General features: G+C 35.8%; 3 protein-coding genes across 27 annotated transcripts; all 3 read right to left on the reverse strand.

Moving 5' to 3' along the window:
* Positions 1-803: 803 nt before the first annotated feature.
* On the reverse strand, positions 804-6,527 carry LOC147533247 (calcium-dependent protein kinase 28-like). Of its 13 annotated transcripts, none has more exons than XR_015227284.1 (8): positions 4,911-6,527; positions 4,693-4,804; positions 4,508-4,586; positions 4,240-4,340; positions 3,124-3,191; positions 2,930-3,018; positions 1,547-1,721; positions 804-992 (listed from the first exon to the last, which is right to left on the reverse strand). XR_015227284.1 is itself a non-coding variant. In XM_086645803.1 (5 exons), exons 2-5 carry the CDS (start codon positions 4,702-4,704, stop codon positions 2,950-2,952), a joined length of 276 nt encoding a protein of 91 aa, XP_086501929.1. In that variant the 5' UTR covers positions 4,705-4,804; positions 4,911-6,527; the 3' UTR covers positions 2,729-2,949. The 13 variants fall into 13 exon arrangements, 3 of the variants coding, with proteins under 3 accessions (XP_086501929.1, XP_086501931.1, XP_086501930.1); XR_015227283.1 differs by having other exon boundaries at positions 1,547-1,713; positions 4,240-4,355; XR_015227282.1 differs by having other exon boundaries at positions 1,547-1,713; positions 4,240-4,358.
* A 1,731-nt stretch (positions 6,528-8,258) lies between these two features.
* On the reverse strand, positions 8,259-13,750 carry LOC147533248 (uncharacterized). 13 transcript variants are annotated; one of them, XM_086645796.1, is made up of 8 exons: positions 13,218-13,478; positions 11,607-12,631; positions 11,301-11,381; positions 11,184-11,223; positions 10,942-11,084; positions 9,600-9,710; positions 8,770-9,261; positions 8,259-8,669 (listed from the first exon to the last, which is right to left on the reverse strand). In XM_086645796.1, the coding sequence occupies exons 6-8, from the start codon at positions 9,678-9,680 to the stop codon at positions 8,373-8,375; spliced, it is 870 nt and encodes a 289-aa protein (XP_086501922.1). In that variant the 5' UTR covers positions 9,681-9,710; positions 10,942-11,084; positions 11,184-11,223; positions 11,301-11,381; positions 11,607-12,631; positions 13,218-13,478; the 3' UTR covers positions 8,259-8,372. The 13 variants fall into 13 exon arrangements, with proteins under 13 accessions (XP_086501922.1, XP_086501916.1, XP_086501923.1 ...); XM_086645790.1 differs by having other exon boundaries at positions 11,592-13,551; XM_086645797.1 differs by lacking the exon at positions 11,184-11,223 and having other exon boundaries at positions 10,942-11,064; positions 11,592-12,631; positions 13,218-13,488.
* A 5,135-nt stretch (positions 13,751-18,885) lies between these two features.
* Positions 18,886-21,372, reverse strand: WOX4 (WUSCHEL related homeobox 4). Its single transcript, XM_086645802.1, has 3 exons — positions 20,744-21,372; positions 19,901-20,182; positions 18,886-19,377 (listed from the first exon to the last, which is right to left on the reverse strand). The coding sequence occupies exons 1-3, from the start codon at positions 21,011-21,013 to the stop codon at positions 19,171-19,173; spliced, it is 759 nt and encodes a 252-aa protein (XP_086501928.1). The 5' UTR covers positions 21,014-21,372; the 3' UTR covers positions 18,886-19,170.
* Positions 21,373-25,377: the final 4,005 nt, after the last annotated feature.

The raw sequence follows: 25,377 nt of genomic DNA on the forward strand, positions 1-25,377 counted from the left end.
TGGGTGGGATGGAGAAGATAGGTGGGTTATTTGCGCCCGCCTTTTTTGTTCGAAGGCGCCCAGTTTTTTTTATTTCAGAAAGGTGGGGGCTTGTTTAAACAATGGCCATTTTGGTCAATGCACATTACTAACGGCGTGGTGCCGTTCAATTGACGGAAAATTCAAAAAAGGTGGGGGTTTTTGTAATTATAATTGAAAGGTGGGGGTTTCAGTAATGTGCATATGGAAAAGGTGGGGGTTTCAGTAATTCCCCCTTCAACAAATAAAAAGAAAGTAGAAAGTGTTGTGATTTTCTTCAGCAATTATGCAACTCCGTTTGGTATAAAACGTCCACGATTTTCTTTAGTAATATTACATATTTTTGTGACACAAATAATATTAGATATTACAAATTTATATAATGAAGTGTATAACTAGTGCCATAGTGAAGACACTGAATCTTTATTACAAGACTTGGGGAGTATCTGTCGAAATAATAGGTTCATACTACAGACTCTATAGTAAGAAAACAACCAAGAATGATTCAAGTTAATTCTTAAAAAGAACATTTGTCTCAATAGGTCCAAATATAGAGAGAAGAAATTTTGAAAAAGTTAGGGTAATGAAGCTTTTAGAATAGGAAAAAAAAGGGAAAAGTAAACCAAAGAGGGAGGAAAGCTGTTCAAGTGGGGAAGTCTGTACCCTCAACAAAAAAAAAAAAAAAAAAAAAAAAAAAAAAAAAAAAAAAAAAAAAAAAAAAAAGTGGGAAGTCTGTTTGTGAGACCCTTAAAAAGAGTATTTCTTTGTCCTTTCCAAAGAAGGCCTAACTAAACACCCCAAATTTCCAAAACAGTTAAGCATAAAACCAAACACATGAAAGGAAGTTAAAAGTTCAAAGAAACAATTGCTAAAACAGAATTCGTGATGTTATTATACCTAATTCCCAGTTGAGAAATCTCTTCAAGAACTTCAGCGATGACCCTCTTATTTGTGTACTTCATGTGAGTCGCCCTCTGAAATTCTACAAAGCCAGCAAGATGCAGTAGATCATTCTCCGCGAGATAGGCCTCTCTTTCATCTGCTTCCCAGTTCTAGATAAAATACACATCTAAGAAAACCTGCAAGAAACAAGAACGGTTAGTCTTGCTGCTACGGCTAGCCAGTGGGATGATATTGACTGCAACCATATTATAAAAAAGAAAAAAGACACAAAAAAATAATACTTGGTCTTCGACTTCAATGCACAAAAGCAGATTGTAGTTCTTAACCATTTGTCTCTGGATACCTATGGTGGGACTTAACCTCGAAGATGTTAGAGATATCCGGAGACAAATGGTTAAAAACTACAATCTGCTTTTGTGCATTGAAGCCGAAGACCAGGTATTATTTTTTGTGCCTTTTTTTCTTCTTTATAATATGGTTGCAGTCAATATCATCCCACTGGCTAGCCGCAGCAGCAAGACTAACCGTTCTTGTTTCTTGTAGGTTTTCTCAGATGTGTATTTTATCCAGAACGGGGAAACAGATGAAAGAGAGGTCTATCTCGCCAGACTGGAGAATGATCTACTGCATCTTGCTGGCTTTGTAGAATTTCAGGCAATGGGGAGAGCATGAACAGCAGTGGGCGCAGCATGAACAGCAGTGGGTGCAGCATGAACAGTAATCGGCACAGCATGGTCAGTATTCGGCACAACATGGTCAATATTCGGCACAGCATGGTCAGTATCCATACTTCTGAAATCCTACCCAATTCAGTGGAGATAATCAATATATCACATAACTTAAACAAATTAACCCTAGCATTTACACTAGTTAACCCTAAAATTCAGTTGAAAATCAATCTACCACATAATTTACACTAGTTAACCCTTAAATTTAAATACATACTCATGAAATCATCCTACACAACTTAGTGCATAGTCGATCTAACACATATACTCATGAAATCATCCTACACAACTTAGTGCTTAGTCGATCTAACACATACTCATGAAATCATCCTACACAATTTAGTGCTTAGGCGATCTAACACATATACTCATGAATTAACACTAAAATTAAAAACATACTCAAGAAATCGTTCTACAGAATTTAGTGGTGGATAATCGATCTAACACAAATACTCATGAAATCATCCTGAATGGATAATCATAATTTGATCTAGATACTCAAGAAATCATTCTACAGAATGTAGTGGTGGATACTCGATCTAACACAAATACTCATTAAATCATCCTGAATCGATAATCATAATTTGATTTAGATAAATCATCCTGAATGGATAATCATAATTTGATTTAGATAAATCATCCTGAATGGATAATCATAATTTGATCTAGATACTCAAGAAATCATTATACAGAATGTAGTGGTGGATACTCGATCTAACACAAATACTCATTAAATCATCCTGAATCGATAATCATAATTTGATTTAGATACTCAAGAAATCATTCTACAAAATTGAGTGTTGGATAATCGATCTAATACAAATACTCATGAATTCATCCTGAATCGATAATCATAATTTGATCTAGTTAACCCTAAAACATGAAATTAACCTAAACAATTCAGGATAATCAATTTATGACATAATTTAAGAAAGTTAACCCTAAATTTAACAAAAAAAAAGTGAGACATTCGTACCTTAAAAACTAGGAAAAGAGAGCTTAAAGCCAATTAAAACAAGGGAACAACATTTATACCAGTAAAAAAAGACTTCACCTAATATACCCAAGCTATGTGGGACTTTATTTTTTACTCTGTGCTGGCCTTAAGTAAATTGACTATACATTTGACTATCCATTTGACTATTCAATAGATGTGGGACTTTTTTTTCTTTGTACTTTGTTCTCGCATTAAGCTTAAGCTACTGATACGAAATGCAGATTTCAATGTTAAAAGTCAATTATAATTGATAAATTCTAAAGAAAATGAGATAGAGGCATACATGTCTCAGTTCTTCAAAGACTAGACAATGGCATCAAACTGGTCACGCAAATCAGCTAGTTCATCTTCAATAAGCATGCTTGTGAATGCCTACAAAAGATAATGAAAGTTCAAAATTATAACCCACGAGAAGCAGTGAAACAGAAAGAAACAATAACTCAAGTTACAGACTCGTTGGTGAAGAAAACTTCGTACCCTAGCGAAAACTGCTTTAGACGACTTTACTTATATCAAGAGGAACCACTGCGGCACTTCCTCCTTATCTAGAGGAACCACACCCAGTTTAAATTCAGCATCAACAAATACTTATACAACCTAATATTCATTAGTGGTGTCCATAATATGTAATCCTTTCAAGAGAAAAAAAGAAGAAGATATACATATACAGGGCTTGAGCTGTAGTTAACCTCGCACAAGGATACTTCACCAGTAACTTAGTAATGAAATATTTAGCACTGTTACTAATGCTTGGCCATGGATTGCTACGAAAAGTCAGGCTTATTCTCAAGGACCTGTGATCATGGTTGTCATGGTGCAATACTTTTAACGTACGTAATGACACTCCGAAGCAGTAAAAAGACCAACAAAACAACCAACCAGAATTTAACATAATCGGGCCCATTTCAAAACAATTGTGTCATGCAATTTATCAGTACATGTAGCAGGCTAGCAGGAGTAGCATGCTAGTAGCAGGCTAGCAGGAGTAGCAGGCTAGCAGCAGCCAGCAGTAGAAGTCAGGGACTCAAAATTGTAGAGAGAAACATTTGCCAAAAAGTAGAAGAGATAGACTAAAGAAGTAGAGAGAGTCTGACTTGTAGCAGGAAGCCATCAACCAACAAGAGAAGTAGAAGAAGACGACTAAAAATAATTTTTTTTTCTGACCTAAAAAACGTACGCCTTGAGGCGCCTCGGTACCGCCTCGCCTCGATGCGCGCCTCGAGGCGTATGATACGGTAGTTTTTTAAAACCTTGGGCAGCACTCCAGACAAACTATGCTTTCAAGCAGAAAAATATCACAAGTACAAGCAGATTAGACAGTAAATTAGACTTTAAATTCTTTGCCTCATCGTTCGTATAGAGGTTGACACATTCCATGATATACCGAGGAATAATGCCGAGTAAATGTCAAATTTAAAATTCGAGTATAAAATTGCTACTATCAACAAAATGTATGCAAGATCATGGAAGCAGTCGGCAAGTGGAATCTCCAGTAACACAGATTGATAAGAAAAGACATATTGCATCTATTTATGTACTTTTTTTTAGTGCCCAAGCAATTACCTCACTGATAAGTTCAAAGTTAATTCCTACCTCTTCGCATATACCATCTTCTGTCCTAACCCAAAATGGCCGCCTCCAACAGAGTACAGGTAAGCAGGCCGATACTCCATGCATCAGATTCACGTCTGGACCTACATTTAACACCTCTGCTGTTTACCATCAAGAACGAGATAAAATATGAGAAAACTCATGGTAATAAATCTAATCCCAAGAACTCTTTCTTAAACAAAATATTTTGCTTAATCCTAATTTTTCAGTAAATCATAAAGATTCATCGTTTACAAGAAAATCCACTCACCTGGCTTTATGAAGTCTGATAACCCAAAATATGTTGGCTTCAGAGACGAATCTGATTCAGCTGACTCGAAAAGAAAATTCTGCAAACCAACAATACAGCCCAATAAGAAACGATAGTGTAAAACCACATTACTTTAAGCAGAACGACCTAAAGATATCCTAGGTATAAGATAGGTCAGGCATGACCTCCGGTTTCATGTCAAGATGTACTAAACCATGTAAATGGCACTCAGCTGCAACTCTGAGAATCTGCCGCACTAATACTGCAGAATCTTTCTCATTGTAATGGATATCTTTCCTGTGTAAGAATATCAATAATTGTGTCATACAAACCAACTAAAACATAATTTTCAGTGTATTATCTAACAACTAGTAATGACTACGAAGATTTAAAGGACACTTACTTGGACAGTATTCAGTTGGGTGGCATAACACCATGGCATAACCTGATATAATATAAGAAGCTGAAGCTGCCGTCTAGAAAGAAGATCAGTTCCAGCATCTTTCTTAATATAACAACAACAACAACAACAACTCACTTATGTCTATGAAAGCAGAACAACCGTGAACTTGCTCAGCACAGAAGTAAAACCACGAACTTGCTCTTGAGATAACTTTGAAAAGTCATTGAAAGTGTTTATTCAAAAAAAAACCATAGAAAAGGAAGACAAATTTTCTTCAAAAAGCAAATCTAGTAACATAGAGTAAGTGGTAAAAAATTTCAAGCCATTAAAATTAAAAATTCAACACAAAAGGGGAGTAAAAGTTCAAAGGTTCGATAAATCAGAACCTAAGAGCTGACAACTTACAAAATACAAAAGATCGTTAACAAACAGAAAAGGTAAACCCAACAAATAGATCTTTTTAGCAAAAAGAATATGTATTTTCAAAAAATTTACAAGAACATCATGGTTAGGAACCCCCGCAATTACAGATGTAAACATCCATTACAGTGAAGAATAACTTGGTCAGGAAATACAGATCTAAACATCCATTAGATTAAATATTAAAGGGTTTTACCAATCAAAACATTAAAACACATGTGTTTTGAATCAAACTACGATTTTATTAAAAATAGAAAACGTTGGGCATAGAAGATCTAACCTGAAACAAGAAATAAGACATCATTTACATCGAGGATCTAAGCCAAAAAAAAATTTGTATGAAAGAAAAAAAAAAAACTAATCAAAGTTCAAAACCTATATCTTTACAAAAGTCAAAAAAAGAAAAACTTGAAAACCATAAAATACCAGATCTACTTAGATATAGAACATCATATCATATGATATATATTAAACAAAATAAGATTCAAACCGAAAAAAAAATATATGTTTTGAGAAAGAATTAAAAAAAAAAAAAAAAAAAAAAAGGGACCTTTGACAGATCTATCTCTTCGTTTTTGACTTCCTTTCCGCCACTTGGTGGGTTACTTGGATCAAGAGGAACAACCAAATATTAGGAGATAAGAGTTGCTCTTTACGCAGAGTGCTGACCAATATCAGGCCTCTGCTGCTCTCCTTGGCCGCCCCCAAAACGTATTCCCTCGTTTTCTAACCTAATTTAGATCTTTAAATTTATCAAAAAACCTTCCTTTCAGTTGTAATTTTCCTTCTCTTGTAAGTTCTAACCTAATTGATTTTTCTTGTGTTTTTTTTTTTGCATCCCTCTCTTCTTGTTCCATAGATATCAAATCACACAGAAGAACTGGGTCTAACCAATTGATAAATTTAAATCGAAGAGAAATCACTGGTAAAATCTCTGTGTTTGGCCTCTTTTGGAAATTTTCTTCAACCTTTTTTTTGGGGATGATTTTTGGTGGGGAAAAATTGAGGTCTATGAGGAAGGAAAGATACATCATACTATGCCAAATCTGTAATAATAAGGAATTGAAATATGATAGAACATGCATTATATTTCCCCACAAATATGTGGTTTTATTTAAACATCGAATCCTTACAAATATAACATCTCAAAGAATGGATAATATCACCCAAATCACTTCATAAGGAAGACATGAACTCAAAGTAAAAGGGAAATTGTCTTTCAGCCAAACCGACCGTACCGAATTCAACCGAACCCAACCGAATGATTCTTAGGTCGAAGCGAACAATACTTGGCTGAAAAAACGATCAACCGATCATTATTATATGGTTAGACTTCGACTTGAATTGTTGAAAACCGCTAAAACATATACATGTATATATGATTTATTATATATGCATTGTATAATACAACTGTAAGAGAATTACCATTATTTAATGTGGATCGTAAACTAAGAAATAGATTTTCAGGTATTCAAATTGTTAATAGTTTAAAGAGTGACACTGAGTTTGAACTTTCATTCTTCGTGCTTACTGCTTAAGCTCACTTTTTTTCTTCATGTGTTTATTTGGTTATGTGAGTTCGGTCATACCGATCAACCGAACTCAGTCGGGTCGAACCGAACCGAGTTAAAAGAAGTCAGTTGATAATTTGATCTGTTCGGCTTCGTTCGATGATTTAACTAAACCGTTATTCATTGATTCGGCTTCAGCTTGACCTTAAATAATCGGCAAACGACCGTTGATCACCCTAACGAAAAGTATCACTAAAAGCTCATCATGTGAAGATTTAGTCCAAAATACTATCAACAATAATATAATTTTGGCTGGTTACTCTTGGTAATTTTATGGAGATTCCATCTTCCCTAAAAGACAACTACTCCTATAGGACTATATTGCAACGATTATACAATAACAGTAGACACTGACACGTTTTGGTTTTCAGGGTTGTCTTAGACACATCCATTTAAAAGCTTGTGATTTTCATTTTTGAAAATGACACTTTTTCTCTACAATTTCCTTCAAACTTTTTTTTTTCCAATCTACATTTCTTACTCTGTGTACTTTCTTTTTTCACTCTTTTTGGAACGATCTTCACCGCCAGATAGAGAACAACAATTGAGAGAAAAAAAAGTTCGGCATTTAAATTTTTTTTTTTTTTTTTTCCGTATCACGCCTTAATCTGTGTTGCAGATAGGGATGTCAACGGGGCGGGTTTGGGACCCCTTCCCAATTCCGTCCCGTGAGTAAACGAGTTTTACCATTACCGTCCCAATAATTAATCGGGGTGGATATTCAATTACCATAACCGTCCCAATTAAAAATTGCTAAACCATTACCGACCCGCCCCGCCCCGTTTAAAATAAAACGAGTCGGGTCGGGTTCAATGTATTTTGTTTCACAAAAGTTATTTTAGTTTGAAGTAACATAACAATTGTTAACACAACTTTGTAAGACTTTGAGTTTATCAATCATAAACACTACAACTACTTAATAATATAAAACATAAAATAATTAAATTGATAATATAAGATTAAAGTTTTAGAAACATAACCTTAAATAAAACAAATATTTAAAATATAACATACTAATCGGTTCGGGGCGGAGTTTACTATCTAATACCAAACCCGCCCCGAACCCGATTAGTTTTTTTAATTTCATACAAAACCCGAACCGTTTAATTAACGGGGCGGTAAAACCCGTCCCATTAGGGGCGGGTTTGGGAAAAAAACCGCTGGTTCGGGCCAAATTGCCACCCCTAGTTGCAGATGGAAGATTGTGTGGATTTTTGTAAAAGTCTAAATTTATTGAGGTGTTTAACACTTCTCTAAATTTAGGCCAAGCAGAAAAGCCTTGTGTGGCCATAAACTTTCCTAAGTTTCCCAATAGATGGGCCTTAGGAGATTTCATGGAATCATGGGTAGCTACAGATTTCATAGAACTTTCATACCTCAATCAATGCCAAATATGATGATAAACAAAATTCAAACAGTACCAGGGAGAAAATGAAGTTCCGTTATTATTACTCTCTCGCTCTCACTCTCTCTAAGCCTCAATTTCTTTGGACTCCCCCTCTAATTGATTGTGAATGACCTCGCCAGGTCGAGATAGAGCATTTTCATCTGTTGAAAGAGAAGCGAGTTCGTTCGGGTTCCTCTCCAGGTCAAGAGCAAGCTTTCTGAGTGTTTCAATTCTTTCTGATACCATCTCTTTCAAAGCTACTGGAGAGCTCAGCAAATCCAAAACTACATCAAGTCCTAGTTCAACTAACATTCCTGTAATTTTTCCTGCTGTCTCACCCACGAGGGCATAAACCAGCGGATAGAGATACTCGCCCAACAACTACATAACCAAAATAAACACAAAAATTGACGTCGATTAATGTTTTAACTTTCATTTATATGTATCATGAGGGGGAGTTAAAATGCAGGTTAGGACATACATTTCTGTGCTCCTCCAGTGATGATTGTGCAAGAGCACGGACGATATGTCTGGCAGGGGTGGGTGCGGAACTATCTATTGATGGGATGGACATGTCACCGGAAACAGAATGGTCATCGGAAACAAAATGGTCATCGGAAACAGAATGGTCGTCGGCAACGAAATGGTCACTGGAAACAGAATGAACGGTTCCATCAACTTCAGGAACTGGCCAGGATCTAGCCACTTCAGGAATTGGCCAGGATCTAGCCACTTCAGCAATTGGGCGGGATCTAGCCACTCCAGCAATTGGGCGGGATCTGGCCGCTTCAGGAGTTGGATATGGGGCGGGATATAGGTCGGGAAATGGGTCGGGTCTACCATCTTCAGGAATTGGTCTGTGTCTAGAAACCTCTAGGATTGTGCTATAAGGAGGGATCCCATATGCCTCACCCATCTGAACCTCGGCAGGTATCCTCGGTGGGACCAACCGCTGCTGGTATCCATATCCCAGCTGTATCAAGAGAAACAAAGTACATTAAGGCATCGTAAATGTAAACAAATATTTTTTTCATTTCAGAGTCAAATTCATTGTTTAGTAATACGACAAAATAGAAAAAAAAATATACCATAGAGAAGTCAAAGGAAGAGGGTTTAAAGTTATCCGTCAATCAAATTAAGAGGTGCTTATGGCACATGAAGGAATATCGAAAATCCTATTCATGAGGTAACATGAAAACGAGGGACACTGAAGAATAAAACGAAAATTCCTACAATACTAAGAATAAAAGTACAAACTGTTAATAACAGAAAAAAGTCATGCAAATGAAGTAGTAGAAAAGCAGATTATACCTGGGGGATAGTTGGATGTGTACCAAAACCAGGATCACGAAGTTGATACACCTGATCGTGTAGATCAGCATAAGTTGCCATCTCAACTGGTTCCTCACTGGGATATTGTTCCTACATAAGCATCACAAAATCTCAATAAATTATGAACTAAGTACTGATATCTCAAAGTCTAGAAACAAAGTCTCAAAGAATAGCATTTAAGGATAGAACCAAAGATTTTGCTCAGCAATTTACTCAAGACTAGGGCTAACTCGATCCTTGGCCCTAGCAGAGTCGAAAGCGAGTCTATCCAAGGTACGTTCAAGGAAACCCCTAACCATTAGAAAGGGAAATCTTGACAAAGAGTGAAGAATAAATATCTCGAATGCCGAATCGGATCCTAGTTTAAGAACCAGCAACCAAAAGAGAAAGCACCGTCATTCCATTTATTAGAGTATCACTAATACAAAATCAGAGGTTGAAATCGGCAAATTGATGGAAACAAGATACTGTTTAAATCAAACCATTTACAGATTGGGAAGAAATAAATAATCTATGAAAAAAATGGAAGGGTAAAGTGTCATTTTTGTGCAGGATAAATAAGGTCTTGATTCAAGATTTCCAATACCTCAATGTCCTGTTCATGATACCCATCTTCGCTCATAGAGTGATTGGGTTCAGATCTTGGCGACGATTGTCCCTTGATAAGTATTAGCAAGAGAAGCAAGACAATCAAAAGGAGTAGTAGCAAAGAGAGAGAAAAGAACGCAAGGGCAAGTGACTCCATCACTGAAACAACCAAGAGTGGGATACTGAGAAGGCTGACAAAGGAAGAGGAGTACGAGCAAGATATGAGATAGTTCAGCAATGAAGAGTGAGAAAACCAATGTATATACTACCGGGAATATCAAAGAGGGCGTGAGAATTTATGCCTGACCCATCCAGTTTTCCCGGCTTCCAGGCCTATCCCGGGCCAACTAAAAGTTTTAGATTCTTTTATATGTCGTATGTGTAACGTAGACGAATCTTTTGCTTACATGGAATCATAGAAAATGCTCTATTGGGACTGCCACATTCTTAACAATTACATATTCTCTCTTTCCACATGTGTTTCTTTATTTTCCATCTTTATTTCTCTTAGCAGAAACTAGCACAAATATGGGATGTAAAGTTGAAGACCGAAGAAATCTAGGCATTTAAGACATAGAAATCATACTCCGACTTCCCATGTATACTAATTAATTAATATTAATAGGAACATGGAAGTCATAACCAATATGGTGCTTTAACATAATTTATGAACATGAAATTGGGACAAAAACTAAGTTTCCTGTTGGTTTTGGTTAAAAAAACATGTCAATACCTTTAGGCTACGGCTCCCTGTGCAAACTTATGCAACCTGTCCAACTATGTGCAGATCTTCAATAGCATTTGCGAACTCGGTGCAAACCTTACTCGGTGCAAACCTTACATAGGGAGCCGAAGCCTATCAACAATTAACGGATCCTTTTTAACAAAAAAAAAAAATTGGTTTAGGGTGTTTTGGCAAATTTATATGAAAGACACCTAATAACGAAAAATAGTGTTAAAGTAAGCACAAGCTACCTGCTAAAGGGGAATAGACAAAAGATTTATGCATATATACCTATAAGTCATGGATAAATCACATTGTGTCAAACACGCAGAAATTTCAGTTCAAGTAAATCACATTAAAAGCCTTACCGGTAGTCTTGTTCTTCTATCTTCTTTCTGCTGTGCAACTGCAACATAAAGCGGTTTGCTGACAATTTTTTCCGTTTATCTCTGTGGGATACAAAGGAAAGAGAAGCAAAAACTGGATTAAGGACGAAGCACTTTACTTCAAGCATAAACTGTAAAACCGTACAAGAGCAAATTAACAAGTGTCGAAAAACCACAAATCCTGACACTCTTTGATCTCATAACGTGTTCAATATCAAAGATATATTAGAGAACCCCTGAGGCCCCGACTACATATAAACTAGAACTGCTTACCGATAAATCACACACCTTGCATGAAGTAATATTTCCAATCTCCCAAGAATAAATCGATCAGCTTTATCATTAGAGGAAACTATTATATAAATTCTTCACGTTCAAGTTACAGTCCTTGGAACTTAACTGTTGCGTCCTTAACGCTCTGAAATGGTCTTTCAGTTTCTTATCCCTTTCAGCTTTATTCTGTGCTTTCCCAACAAAACACTTCTTATCATTAACTTTTCCCCGAGTACGGACCTCAACATGTTCACCAGCATGCTATGGATTATCAATATTAACAAATCCAAAGCATTTGGTTTTTTTTTCTTTCCCGTCCTTCATCAGTGCAACTTGTTCCATATTCACCAGAATGTTTTTCAGCTCTTCATCAATAGCTGAATCGAAGGAAAGGTCCAAAAAGCTTGTTTCTCATCTAGTAAGAGGGCGATCATTAGCATTCAGCTTATCGTTTGCATTTTGCACATTTTCATTGTTTAAAAAATCCACAACTTCTTGACATTCCAGAAGCATCAACAGCTATCTTACAAGAAAGGACTTTGGAATTTATAAAACGTTTCATGTGGGGTTTTTTTGTTGATTGCATCATTGATATTATGCAAAACTTAAAACCCGGTGCCACGACAACCTTTACATTCACTGAAGCCACAATAGAAGCTAGAAGGTACATTGCAATAGAACCTTTACAACTATATCAGCAGTTCCACTTCTTCGGATACTAACCTCATCGAGTGGCAACCACTAATGTTTTCAACCATCAGAATGTTGCTTCTTTAATTTGTAATTGAGTACCTATTGCTGTGAAATGTCATTTTCCTCGTTTTTCGTTGTATTTGTTCCTCTTTATTTTCTTTTCTTTGCCTTGTTTCTTATTGCTCTCTTGGTGTCTCCTCGACACTAGGCTAATAAGTTACTCATTTCTCGAAAAATAAGATGCAGGTCTGTTGATGTGGCGGGGAGTTGCAATAGGTCAATCTTGAGCACGCCATATTTTACTAAACTTATTCGTATAACTAGTTCTCAAATATTTGCCGCATTTCCTGTATAATCCTGTTTTGATTGTAATCGAGCCTCTAGTGATTAACTACTACCAACTGAGATTCCAGATTTCACAAAAACGAAAAAAAAAATTGGGTTAATTTAGACTGCAGATTTCACTACACCAAATTGGGATATTAGATGGTGAAACCCACCCAAAAACGGTGACAAGAACTAGTGCGCGATAAGCATGGGTGGAGTATCTGATAACATTGATAAAAGACAAACACATCGAAAATACCCTGCCACTAAAATTACAATCCATACTTAATTTGCTAAACTACAGATTCAATCATGTAAATATGAAAACAACAACACCAAGTTACAAAAATTAGGCTATGTTATGATCAAGTACATTACTTACCCTTACTAGAAAATCAAAATTTCTACATACATCAACTAACCTATAATCAAAAAAGAAAAGAAAAAACTCACAAATAAACTTAGACTCCATTCAAAAAGTAGTAACTCAATCTTTGTCAAAACTAGCATTTATTCATTAACTAAAAAAGGTGTAATTATATAGTGATTGTGAATTGAAATATGTATCAAGTAAAGAATGAAGAAACTAAAGTTAAGCTAACTGACCATCTTGTAAATTACTATATAATCAGCATCTAGCCAGTTTCAAGGGATCGTCTGGTACCCCAAATCCTTCCAAATTCGAACCCAAAAGATTAAAACTTGTTTCCAACAGTGGAGGTTTGGATTTGCTGAACTTGAACTCGCCCATCTCACAAATACCTTTTTGTAGAACACTAAATAAATCAACCAAAAACCTTCCCTTTTACTCTAATTTTGTTCTTGAGGCTGTTTTTGCTTCCCTGCCCCCCTCTTGTTATATTATCCAATCAAACCCTTGTTATTGAATATCACTTGAAATCATAAGGGTTATTTCTCAAATGAGACCAGATTTCTGCCCGGGCACTTGTTTAATGAAAATACTCATATAGCCGCATTTTCCTCTTTTTCCTTCTCTTCAAACTTTTGATTTTGTTAACACAGTTGTGGAAGTTGTTGAAAGTGTTGACATAAACTCTAAAGACTTAGAGGTCCTAATGAACTGAGTAAATCTATTTGCCTGCCTTTAAACCTCAAGTACTCCACACCCTCTTGTACCTAAAAAGCCCAATATTAGAATCCTTAGTTATTGAATTCGGGTTATTAAATGGTATAAATAATGTAATAAGTATGTCTGGTTGTAGGCCTCTTTCATATTTTTAGGCTTCTTTCATTATAAGTTTAATTTAGGCGGTTACCGTGTTTATCACATCTTCATGATGTACCAATGCCTTGTAACGACTAACGTAGATCGTAGTCGATTTTCTTTTAAAAAAGAACTTGATTGATTTTTTTGTTAGGGTTTTCTGCTTCCCTCCCCTCTTGTTATAATATGGAATCTATTGAATATTAATTGAAAGCAAATAAAGATCACTAATGAACTGAGTAAATCTATTTGTCTGCCTTTAAACCTCAAGTTCTTCCCACCCTCTAGTGCCTAAAAAGTCCAATAATAGAGATATTAAGCAGACCAATCTTTACTATAGGTGTTCCCTCTCGACATGAGGTCGTACAAGGGTGGGAATTGAGCATCGGAGTCTGTAATTCAACTCGGGGCGCCCGACTCCGATGGGATAATGCCCGATGCCCGAGGTGTTCACTACCTGTCCAGCCTGGTTGTTTTTAGTGGGGCGGTTTGGGCTGCCTATAGAAAAATCATACCCAAAAGGTAAGGGCCATATGTAATCCTTTCTTGCGTGGTTCGGTTCATAAAAGCCCTTAGACATGTATAGTAGCGGTTGGATTTAGGGTTTTGATATAAATTCTCTTAAAGAACTTTACTAACTAAACAAAATTTCCAATGCAAAAAAAACTCATTCAGTCATATGTGTCAAGTCTCAATTGAGATTTGCAATCTTATGTGGTAAAACAGAGATCTTCCAATTCTTGTGTGTCTCCAATGCAAGTCATTAAAATTGTTTTGTTTAGTTACGTGGCATGATAATTTTTGTAAAAAAAAATATCTAGTTATTCTAAAAATGGGTTATTTGCTAATTGGCCCCCTAAAGTTAGATTAGATTTTCGCGTGGCTCCCGAACTTATGAGAAATGCTCGAGATGACCCGCTTTTATGTTTTTCTATGCATTGACTAAAAAGTTAGATTTGTACTTTTCAAGATTGTCTTTTTGTTCACTTAAAAACTGTTTTAGTCCCTGATACTTATCTCTCTTCACTATATATTTTTATCATCTTTTTCCCGTCTCTCTCTCTCTCTAAGAGAAACCTTTATTAATGGAGATCTTTTAGAAAAAATTCAAATTATACAATTTTTGTTTTCTTCTCTTTATCCTTTTTCTCTAAAACCTATCTTTCTCTCTAAAAAATAAAAATCCAATCTGTGCCATATAACAAAGAGTTATTTCCTATTTTGCCCCTACTTTGTGACTAGCTTCCTTCTTGGCCTCCTATTTTTCATAAATTCAAATATGACTCCCTTGTTTAAGGTAAATACCATAACTACCCTTCCACTAAACATATTTTCAAAATAAAAAATAAAATAAAAACATCTCTCCACCCCACCTCTCTCTTCTCCGACGTGCGACCTTTTAAAAAAAAATTTCTCTCTCTCTCTCTAAACACTCCAGAGAAGGAATTCCCCTTTGCCGGAGTTTTGGTTCACCTTGAAGGTGTGGTCCAACAGAGAACCAGACCTTCGAGATCTGGTTCGGATCTGTTGAACAAGACCTCGAAATAAATTGGCCTGGTCAGACCCGAGTTAAGAGGGAAATGTAGTGTTGCTTATCGGTCCGGGTCTGGGCAGAGATTCGATTTGAGCTTGGTGGCTCGTCTGGTTTGACCTAGCAGTGAGCTCGGGTTAGACAAAGTCCGACCTGTATTTTTTTAATTCCTATTAAAGATTAAGTAATATAATTTATATGATTCAAATTATACTCCATACAATCTTTTTTCTCCCATAAATTATAAGGGATTAAGGAATTTAATTTATTGGACAAACTTGTAATTTATAACCCATAAATATTTTAGGTAAATATTTTATTTATATTTGGGAAAGTTTGTAAAAATATGACATTAATTTTTTTGGGTAAGTTTGTAATTAATTTTGAATAAATTTCTAATTGTATCCCATAAAATTTTTGCTGAGTGTGTAATTTTTTTTTTTTTTTTTTGTTGAAATGCTGAGTGTGTAATTTAGTTATATGTAAATTATAATTTACATAAATTATTTGGTAAGTTTGTAATTTATTTTTTGTCTTATGTTTGTAATTTGTATCTTTTGAAAATTTATTTTTCTTTTATAAAATTAGAGTCTAGAGTGACAGACTAACCTGACCCAACCCGAGTTAAGAAGGAAATGTTTTGATTTTTATCGTCCCGGGTCGGGGTTTCGACATGAGCCCAACGAAAATCTTAACTCCTATTAAGGTCTCGTTTGGCAACCAAAAGTATAAGTAATTTTGCTTGTAGTAGAAGTTCTTTTGCTTCAAAAAAAAAAACATCATAAGTATGTTTGGCAAAAATGTTACTTATAAGTAAAAAAACGTCAAAAAAATAATTTGGTAATCTAATTTACTTTTTTTTCTTTACCCAGAGATACTTGTTTTCAATTGAATTTATTTATGACTTCTATGATTACACTTGTGTAAGGAGTGGTGGTGATATTGGTGGTTGTGGCGGTGCCTTGAAGGTATAATTATGGGGTTTGTTGGTTGTGGTTGTATGATGGTGGCAGTAGTGGTGGGGGTATGGAGATGGTGGTGGTAGAGGTGTGATGATGGTGGTGGTGTTGGTGGAAGTACATTGGTGGTGGTTGAGATACGGTAATGGTGGTGATGGTGGATAAGGTACGTGAGTGGTAGTAATAGAAGTATGGTGGTGGTATAGTGGTGGTGGTGGATAAGGTATGTGGGTGGTGGTAGAGGTATGATGGCGATGGTATAGTGGTGGTGGTGGCGGTGATATAGTGGTATAGTGGTGGCGGTGGTATAGTGGTGGCGGTGGTATAGTGGTTGTGGACCAGGATAAGGTATAAGGGTGGTAGTGATGGAGGTATGGTGGTGGTGAAATCGTGAAGGTACGGTAGTGGTGGTGGTGTTAGTGATGGTGGTGGAGGCACGAAGGTGGTGATTAAGGTGTGGTGGTGGTAATTGAGGTATGGTGGTGGTAGAATTAAAATGGTTGTCGTGATAGACCAAAGAAAAAAAGTCGTCAAGTAAAGTTCATGCACATGTTGAACATAAGTTACTTTACTTTAATGTCAAAAGTTAAAAATCTTAACTTTAAAAGAAAGTCAAATTTTAACTTAAGTGAAGTTAGTAATTTTTGGGTTACCGAACTAATTTTTTTTTACTTTCCTACTTAAATAAGCAAAAAAAGTAGTTTATTCTAGTTTTGTCAAACAACACCTAAGAAAATGTATCGATTGTTTCATATGTTATCGGGCCCGACCCAGAAATGAGCTTGGGTTGGAGTCCAACCGTGGCTGAGAATTTGGGGGCCCTTTAATAACTCAAATTCAATAACATGTATTCCACATGGAATCGAACTTAAGACCTCTAGGTTTTTTGAGTTTATGTCTAACACTTTGAAGTTAAAGAGGCCCGCCAGAAACAATAGTTAGTGGCGCCTATAGATCCCTCCCGAGAACAATAAACCCAAAAACAATAAAAACTATGTTGACTACAGAAATCGAACTTATATCTCTTGGATGGAAACTCACGTCCCTAACCAGTTAATCTGCTGCATGTTATGTGACATAATTAAGTTGACATACATTATTAACGCAAACCCAGACCTCTGTATGAAGTAGGCCCCTTGATGTGGGGGTCAGTGTGGGCGCCCAACTCGCACTGGATCAAACACGGGCCTGGGTTGGACAAAGTCCGACCTGTGTGTTTTTTTATCCCTGTTAAGGACTGGGGCGCCCATAAAATTATATCTTTTCTCTCCCATAAAATTTTATGGGGCGCCCGCACTGGGTCAAACACGGGCCTGGGTTGGACAAAGGCCGGCCTGTTTTTCCTTGATTCCTGTTAAGGACTAAGAGCATCTCCAATGCAAGACTCAACACATAAGCCAAATAGAGTTTTTTTTAAGTTTTGCATTGGAGATGCTCTAAGTAATACAACTTGTATGATTTAAATTTTAAATTATATCCCGTGAAATCTTTTCTCTCCCATAAAATTCTAAGGGATTAAAGAATGTAATTTATTGGTCAAGTTAGTAATTTGTAAACCATTAATCTTTTGGTAAGTTTGTAATTTATTTTTAAAATAAGTTTTTAATTTATATCCCTTAACTTTTTAGTAAGTTTGTAATTTTTTTTCGGGTAAATTATAATTTATACCCACAAATTATTTGGGTAGGTTCTTAATATATTTTTCGGTAGTAGGTAAATTTCTAATTTATTTCACTAGGTATGTTTGTAATTTATTTGCTGTCTTTTATGTTGGTTATTTGTATCTTTTAAATTATTTTTTCTTTTTCTAAATTAGAGTCTAGCGCGACGACACTATTCAACCCGGGTTGGTTGGAGCCAGCTCGAAGTCCGGCCCGATATGCAACAATATAGAAAATGACATTACACTCCGTTGTATTCTGCAATACTTGCATGACTTCGTGTGTCACCAATAGTGATGACTTACGCATTTTATTATGAAACAAACATAAAAATGGACTAACTCACGTATCCTGAACGACGAAAATGTAGTGTTTTAGCATTACATCACCGTTAGAGACTCAGAATCCCAAAAAACCCAAAAGAGTAATTGGACGGGGTTTGAACACCACTTTTGATAAATTACCCGTTCGAATCCCCTCGATAATCTTACTTACCCTAATCGAGAGCCTGACGGGCTTGATCTAATGAGTGAGAGTAACACCCGCGGTCACTCGACCTGGCCCAATCCCCTCCCCTAACAGGAGAGATCAATATCAATCTTTCCATTAAAAAACATTTTTCTTTTCAAACAAAAATGAAGTTGGATCACCCACCCTTAGCCTTTATTATATACAAACATTCCTCTAAGTAGGAAACAAAAGAAGATCATGATCCAAAGTTAGTGGGTGGACTTGAGTGATTAATACATAAAGATCTTAACAATGAATAGACCTATACAAAAGAAAAGGTTAATTTTTAGTCAAAAAGGATCTGATCCAAATCCACCATAGTGACAAAATCGAATAAAGATGACCTAATATAATATAAATGGTATTGAAATTATAGATAGATGGATGCTTTTTAATTAATATTTTTTAATTTCCAAGTAGTAGTCGGGAATAATATTACACCAGACCAGACCAGAAGGTACAAAGAACAACTTAAGCTTTCTTCTTTCCCGAAACCAAAGACAAGAAAGTAAAGAAAAGCATATTAAAAAGCAAAGATCGATCTCTAAAAGACAGAAAACAAAAGAGTTCAATTGATCATCTAGAGACAGAAACAACAGAGTTTTATCTAAAGAGAGAGAGAGATACAGAGAGAAAAAGAAATATTATTAATATTAGATATCAAACCCATTATTCATCTTCTTTCAGGATGTAAAGGGAAGAGTTCTAGAGTTTTATTAGATTCTTCCTCCTCCATTTCTGTTAATCTGCACAAGATGTTTTTGTCGTTAGAGGGTTCGAAATTATTGTAATACTCGTTCGCTCGCCAACTTCGATTCTTTCGCTTGTAATACTGTTCATTGTCGTCTTGTTCATGAATTTCTCTTTCTGTTCTTCCCACCTGATTCATACATTTAAATAATTAATTTACTAATATCACTATAGTAGTGTTTTTTTTTCTTCGTGTTTGAATCTGACTCGTCTATTCAGAATAACATAGCTTGATGTTTATCACAAAACTCAGACTTAAAAAGTAATCTAAGTGAGGCGGTCCCCACCGTAGTCAAACTTTGAAAAAACCTTGTCTTTTAGTGAATTCCACGTCATCTGTGTACCCTTTTGGGCACCGTGGGCACTCTAGCATCTCCCGTGTTTCTATTTGTCTGAATTTCACACGTCTAAGTTTGATTTATTTGACCAGGGTTACTTTTGTTATTTCAGATAATAGACTTAAATGGACACAAAATCAACCTGAATCAGTCATTCAGACACTCAGGGGAAAATAAATATTCTAAAATTAATCACAGTTTGATTATTCAAACATTCTGACGAGTTAGACGGGAACATAACAAAAACCAATGCACTAGTACCTAAGTCAGATATTTGAAAAATTCAGATAGTAGATCTGAATATTTAGTACTTACATTAGCATCAAGAGTTATAGGGGTGAAAGGTGGTGGAGTTCTTGGAGAATGGGAAAGACCAAGGCTACTTCTCTTCTGCTTTTGTCTCTCTCTAGCCTTATGGTTTTGAAACCAATAGAATACATTCTTGCCTTCAATCTTTCCATACTTGCTAAGTTGAGCAGTAATTTGTTCTATTTGGTTGGCATTTGGAGTTCTCATTCCACCTTTGTAAAGCATTTCTAGTATCCCTATTTGTTCTTGAGTTGGATTCCACCTTGTCCCACCTGATTGAGCTTCCACCTGAGACATGCATGATAAGTAAGATTAATCAAATAATTAACATAATTTTTCCTAGGTATTAGAAGGAGCTTGAGTTAAATATCATTAATAATGCATAATTCTAATTATTAATAAGTCAATTGTGAGTTAATAATTGGCATTATGATTGATATATTACAAACACTCATTGTAATTTTTTTTCATAGAACTAGATTTACATACAACCGCAGACTAGAGTAGGTAGCTAGGTCAATACCAACTTGGTAAACAGACGGTGGTACGAGGAATTTCTATACCGAGAACTGGTTTGTATATGGAACACTCTAGTTGGGGCGACTAGAACTTAAATAATTTAGATCTAAACATAATGAACTTAATATTAATTGGAGTTGGGACGTGATTGGTTCAATCTCCGTCTATGTTTCCTAGAAACGGTAAAATTCAAACCCTGGTCTCCTCAGTTAAAAAGACATATATGTTACTACTCAACTAAAGTAAGCTTCAAACCCATTTGTGTCATACGTATACCATTCGAAGAGAAAAAGAAAAAGAAAAAGAAGGTGATTATATATATATATATACCTGAAGGGATTGTCTTTTGGGATCTTGATCAAGAGAAGTAATAGGCTTTCTAGGGCCACTATCAGCTCTAATGAAGCTCTTAAGATCAAGAGAAGAAGTGACACTACTAGTTTCATTACTAGTATTAGTAGTAGTAGTGGTGGTGGTCTGACTAAGTTGTAGTTTAGGAGCAAGGGGTCGAAGTCTCTTGCAACCATTCAAAGAGAGTGATGGTTCATGCTCCCATAAACCACGTGTGAATTGATGAACCTTCATGCTGCTGCTTCCCATATGGGGTTAGATGATCAAGATACCTCTTTGATTGGGATGGTTTTAGATGAATATATATAGAAAGGGAGATGGAGATAGAGATATCTAGAGAGAGAGAGAGAGAGAGAGAGAGATAGGGAGAGTTTGAGAAAGTGAGAGAGAATTAATGGGTGGGGTGTGGGAAATGAGGTGGAGTTTATTGAAGGAGAAAGCAAAGACCAAATGATTAGGGGAGGTTGACTTATAGAGAGTTGGGGTCCTTGATGAGGAGAAATGTGTTGTTTGAATGGAAAAAGGAAAAGAAAGAAATAGAAGGAAGACAAACCCTAAAGATGTGATGAGAAATTTGAGTGGGTTGCCAATTTGAAGTTGGCAAAATCATCTTTTACAATATTGTTCGACAGTTAAATAGACAAATGTGTTGAAAAATGAGTAGACATTTTTTTTCCCCAAAATATACTTATCTATAGACATGGTTAACGCAATAGTACGGATATAGCTGTAGACCACTAGACATTTCTTTCTAACAAAGTAGGTTTGAAAATATTGCGTATATTATCATTATAGTTGTAGTTATTTTTTCTTTATTTTTGAAAAAAAAAATTGGCTAGTTAAAGAAATCTGTACCGAACAAAATGATAAGAACTACACAAACTGATATGTAACAAGTACTAAAACCCTAATAACTTAATATGCAGATGAATGATTCATCCACAAATATCCCAAGTAATCTTGGTAAGATCATTCCCAAATTAATCCATCCATCTCTTAGCACTTCTCCTGGGTCTCGAACTGAGTAGTTTGCGACCCACGGACCAGAGCAGTTCGAAGACACTTGGATTGTGCGTAATCCGTGTTATTCAAGTGTAACTAGATTAGACCCAGGCTAAGTGTCGTCAGACTGTCTAGTCTGTGGGTGGCGAAGATAGAAGAAGGCCCAAGAATAAAATGAAATGGCGCCTAAAGACGCACCTGTGAAGTAATTGTGGGAGATAGTTGGCCTGTCATATCGAATGATCGGGTGGGTGTTGATGATAAGGTGTAGTTGCTTTTCGGTGGCCTCTTAATGGCTCTCATCTTCACTTTTTTGGTAAAGGTTATAAAAGTAATGAGTGGAAGGAGGACTAAATAAGAGAGAGAGAGAGAGAGAGAGAGAGAGAGAGAGAGAGAGAAGTAAGAGTAGAGAGAGTACTGAATTGAATTTGGGGGGAAAAAAAATGAAAAAGCAGTGATAGATAGATTCCAAATTCCTCCAATCCCAAAACATGAAAATGGAACAGCCTTTGCTTTTCAAGATACGGATGATGATGAATGCCGTCTTTAGTGGCAGAGAATGTTGGAATACCATCCATCTATACAAACACACAAACACCTTCTACCTATCTCAAACATAATCAATCTATGATTCTATATATATATATATATATATATATATATATATATATACCTCTCTCTCTATTATCTTTCTCTATTATCTCTCGACCATTTTGTGTTTACCACTTAGCATCTACCAAAATACATATTGACTATGAAGTTCATCTAAAGAAATTTATAAAAAGCTATTGTGACTTAATCATTCATCCTGGAAAACAACTTCTCTTTAAAATCCCTTTTGATATTAAATAACAATCTTTTGTTTCAGGTAATCAACGACTATAATAATTGCTAGCAAAATGTATAATTGAATTACATCAGATCATCACGATTCATGAGCAACACAAGCATTAGTGCCACAGTGTCTGAATGATGTCAGACTAACTTTTTTTTTTTTTTTTTTTGGAAGTCGACTACGATCTACGTATGTCGTTACATTTGGCACTTGATACATCATAGATGTGATAAGCTCGATAACCGCCCACTCAAACACTTACAGAACCGGGCCTATAGCCCAACAAGACATGGCCTAAAGCCCACCGCCCACTCAAACACTTACAGAACCGGACCTATAGCTCAACAAGGCATGGCCTAAAGCCCAACAATATTATTTACACCCTAATAACCCCAATTCAAATAACCAAAGATTCTACTTTCTCTGGGATTCGAACTTGGGACTTCCAGGAATTTCTGGAGTTTATGTCAACACCTTGGAACCACTTGGGCTACCAACTGTTGACCGATGTCACGTTAACTTATACTAGATAGTCAACAGTTGGTAGCCCAAGTAGTTCCAAGGTGTTGACATAAACTCCATAAATCCTTGGAGGTTCCAGGTTCAAATCTCAGAGAAGGAGACATCTTTGGTTATTTGAATTAGGATTATTAGGGTATAAATAATGTAGTGTAGTTGGGCTTTAGGCCATTATCTAGTTAGGCTATAGGCCAGGTTATGTTGAAGTTTGAGCGGGCTATAGGCCAGTCATGTTAGAGTTTGAGTGGGTGGGTAGCAGGCTTATCACATCTTTGATGTATTCAATACCAATTGTAACGATAATGTAATCGGTTCTCAAAAAAAAAAAAAAAGACTTCTGCTAGATTAATTCATTTTTAACTATTGAAAAATATAGAGGTAATTTCTAAAAAGGTCAAAATAATATTGAAAATGAGTAGAAAAGCACAAAACATTTGAAAATTATTATTCAGGTCAAAAAGTGTGCAAATACTAAAATACCCCTTTTGTCATTTTGTGTAACTAATTTCTTTTATTTTTCTTTAAACTTTAAATCGATATAACTTTTGTTTGAGATGTCGGATTTCTATAAAAATTATATATTTAGAAATGATTTTTCATTAGCTTTCTAACAAGATCCACTTTCAATACCTTTTTTTCAAAAAAAAAACCCAGAAAAATAACGACGTTTTTTTTCCTTTACGTTTTTATGCAAACGTGTTTGCAAAAATCTGTTATGCAAACGTGTTTGCAAAAATCTGTTATGCAAACGTGTTTGCAAATATCTGTTATGCAAACGTGTTTGCAAATATCTGTTATGCAAACGTGTTTGCAAGAACCTGTTCTGCAAACGTGTTTGCAACAATCTGTTATGCAAACGTGTGTTTGCATAATGTAAACTGCAAACTGTGTTTGCAAAATACAATCTTGAGTTGCGTATCTTGCAAACTCGATTTGCAAGACTCGCCTTTGTAGAGCATGATTTGCGAGTTTGCAAGACTCGCCTTTGTTGGGCATGATTCTCTTAGGCTTGCCTACAACAATGATCAACTTTTCATCAACTAACCCACTCATATATACATTTACAAGGTACAAGGGTCAAATAACAATATCAAGTTCCCCCCTCATAATTGTTCTACATATATTCAATGATCAAACCCAAGTGCTACTTCAGTCACATCTTTGTTGCTGTATTCCTATCTTGATCATGTCAATGCAAAAATAAAAGATCATTTCTCTACTTGTAAATACTAAATCTTATTCATCCCCACTTCAAAATTTCACATAACACTTTGAGATACGATCGCATAATTAACCCATATGGCCATATGTATTTTGCTGGTGCAAATTAGACACCTCATTCACTATCTATGGGTGCAACAGATACAACCGGGCAAACATCACGTTTTGAAAAATAAGAATAAATTCCTTAATAGGTAGTATACAAGTAATATGTTCGATCTTTTTAGCAGTAGTGGAACATCAATGTGTTGATAGATCTGAAGTAGTAGGTCTAAAACTGGCTCCCTTCGAATGTTTGACCTAACTGCCAACCCACAGGAGCAGCATCGTAGCTAACAGTAGTTCTGCCATCACTGGTGATAACTTGGAAAGAGAGGCTCTTCCCATTAAGGTAAGAGCTACTCTGTCAATTCTTGACCCTAGGCTTGCCATCCTATAATAGACACTTTGATCGACACAGAATGAACGTCTCCGGCACCTGCAACGTTTATTACCAATACCAATTTGAAGTAAGAGTGGCCATTAATGGTGAATCTTATTCCTCCTTGCTGCATACAGGGTTCCCTGCCACCACAACCAACAATAAACTATTAATTTCAATTTGAGATATATAGTTAAATGTAATTCAAATGAATAATTTCCTACATACTGAACCAGCAATACTCGCTTTGAATGTGTATCGACCATCAATGTTTGAAGTTGTATGAGTTCCATAATCGTCGACATCTCTAGGGGATCTGAACTCGATTCATTCATTTATGAAAGAAGAAGGATAAGAAGAAGAAAAAAAAGTATCATATCCATCTACATGGGATACATCATTCTCAATTGTTAGCTTCAAACTCATACTTCAAGTGAAAACATTGGGTTGTTGGCCAATCAACATATTAGGAAGTACATAACAGAGAAGGAAATCAACATTTTGTCAAGGAAATCCTCTCAGACATTTTCACAAACAGATTATGTGCAAAAACTTAAATTGCAATTGTAACATGGGAAAAAAGATCAAATACCCTATCAATCAATAATGTATAAT

Source organism: Eschscholzia californica, unplaced genomic scaffold, assembly GCF_041429995.1.
Source record: "Eschscholzia californica isolate CP2 unplaced genomic scaffold, dmEscCali1.0.p SCAF_6, whole genome shotgun sequence".
Classification (NCBI taxonomy): domain Eukaryota; kingdom Viridiplantae; phylum Streptophyta; class Magnoliopsida; order Ranunculales; family Papaveraceae; genus Eschscholzia; species Eschscholzia californica.

Excerpts from the sequence above, each read along its gene's own strand:
- LOC147533247 (XM_086645803.1), bottom strand. Across the intron at positions 4,356-4,507 it reads ATCAGACTTCATAAAGCCAG|AGGTGTTAAATGTAGGTCCA; the intron begins GTGAGTGGATTT and ends GGTAAACAGCAG. Across the intron at positions 3,019-4,239 it reads AAGATGGTATATGCGAAGAG|GCATTCACAAGCATGCTTAT; the intron begins GTAGGAATTAAC and ends TATCTTTTGTAG.
- LOC147533248 (XM_086645788.1), bottom strand. The coding sequence starts at position 10,365 with ATGGAGTCACTTGCCCTTGCGTTCTTTTCTCTCTCTTTGCTACTACTC. Across the intron at positions 9,711-10,206 it reads ATCATGAACAGGACATTGAG|GAACAATATCCCAGTGAGGA; the intron begins GTATTGGAAATC and ends ATGCTTATGTAG. Across the intron at positions 8,670-8,769 it reads CACTGGAGGAGCACAGAAAT|TTGTTGGGCGAGTATCTCTA; the intron begins GTATGTCCTAAC and ends TTGGTTATGTAG.
- WOX4 (XM_086645802.1), bottom strand. The coding sequence starts at position 21,013 with ATGGGAAGCAGCAGCATGAAGGTTCATCAATTCACACGTGGTTTATGG. Across the intron at positions 20,183-20,743 it reads CCAAAAGACAATCCCTTCAG|GTGGAAGCTCAATCAGGTGG; the intron begins GTATATATATAT and ends TGCATGTCTCAG. Across the intron at positions 19,378-19,900 it reads CTATAACTCTTGATGCTAAT|GTGGGAAGAACAGAAAGAGA; the intron begins GTAAGTACTAAA and ends TGTATGAATCAG.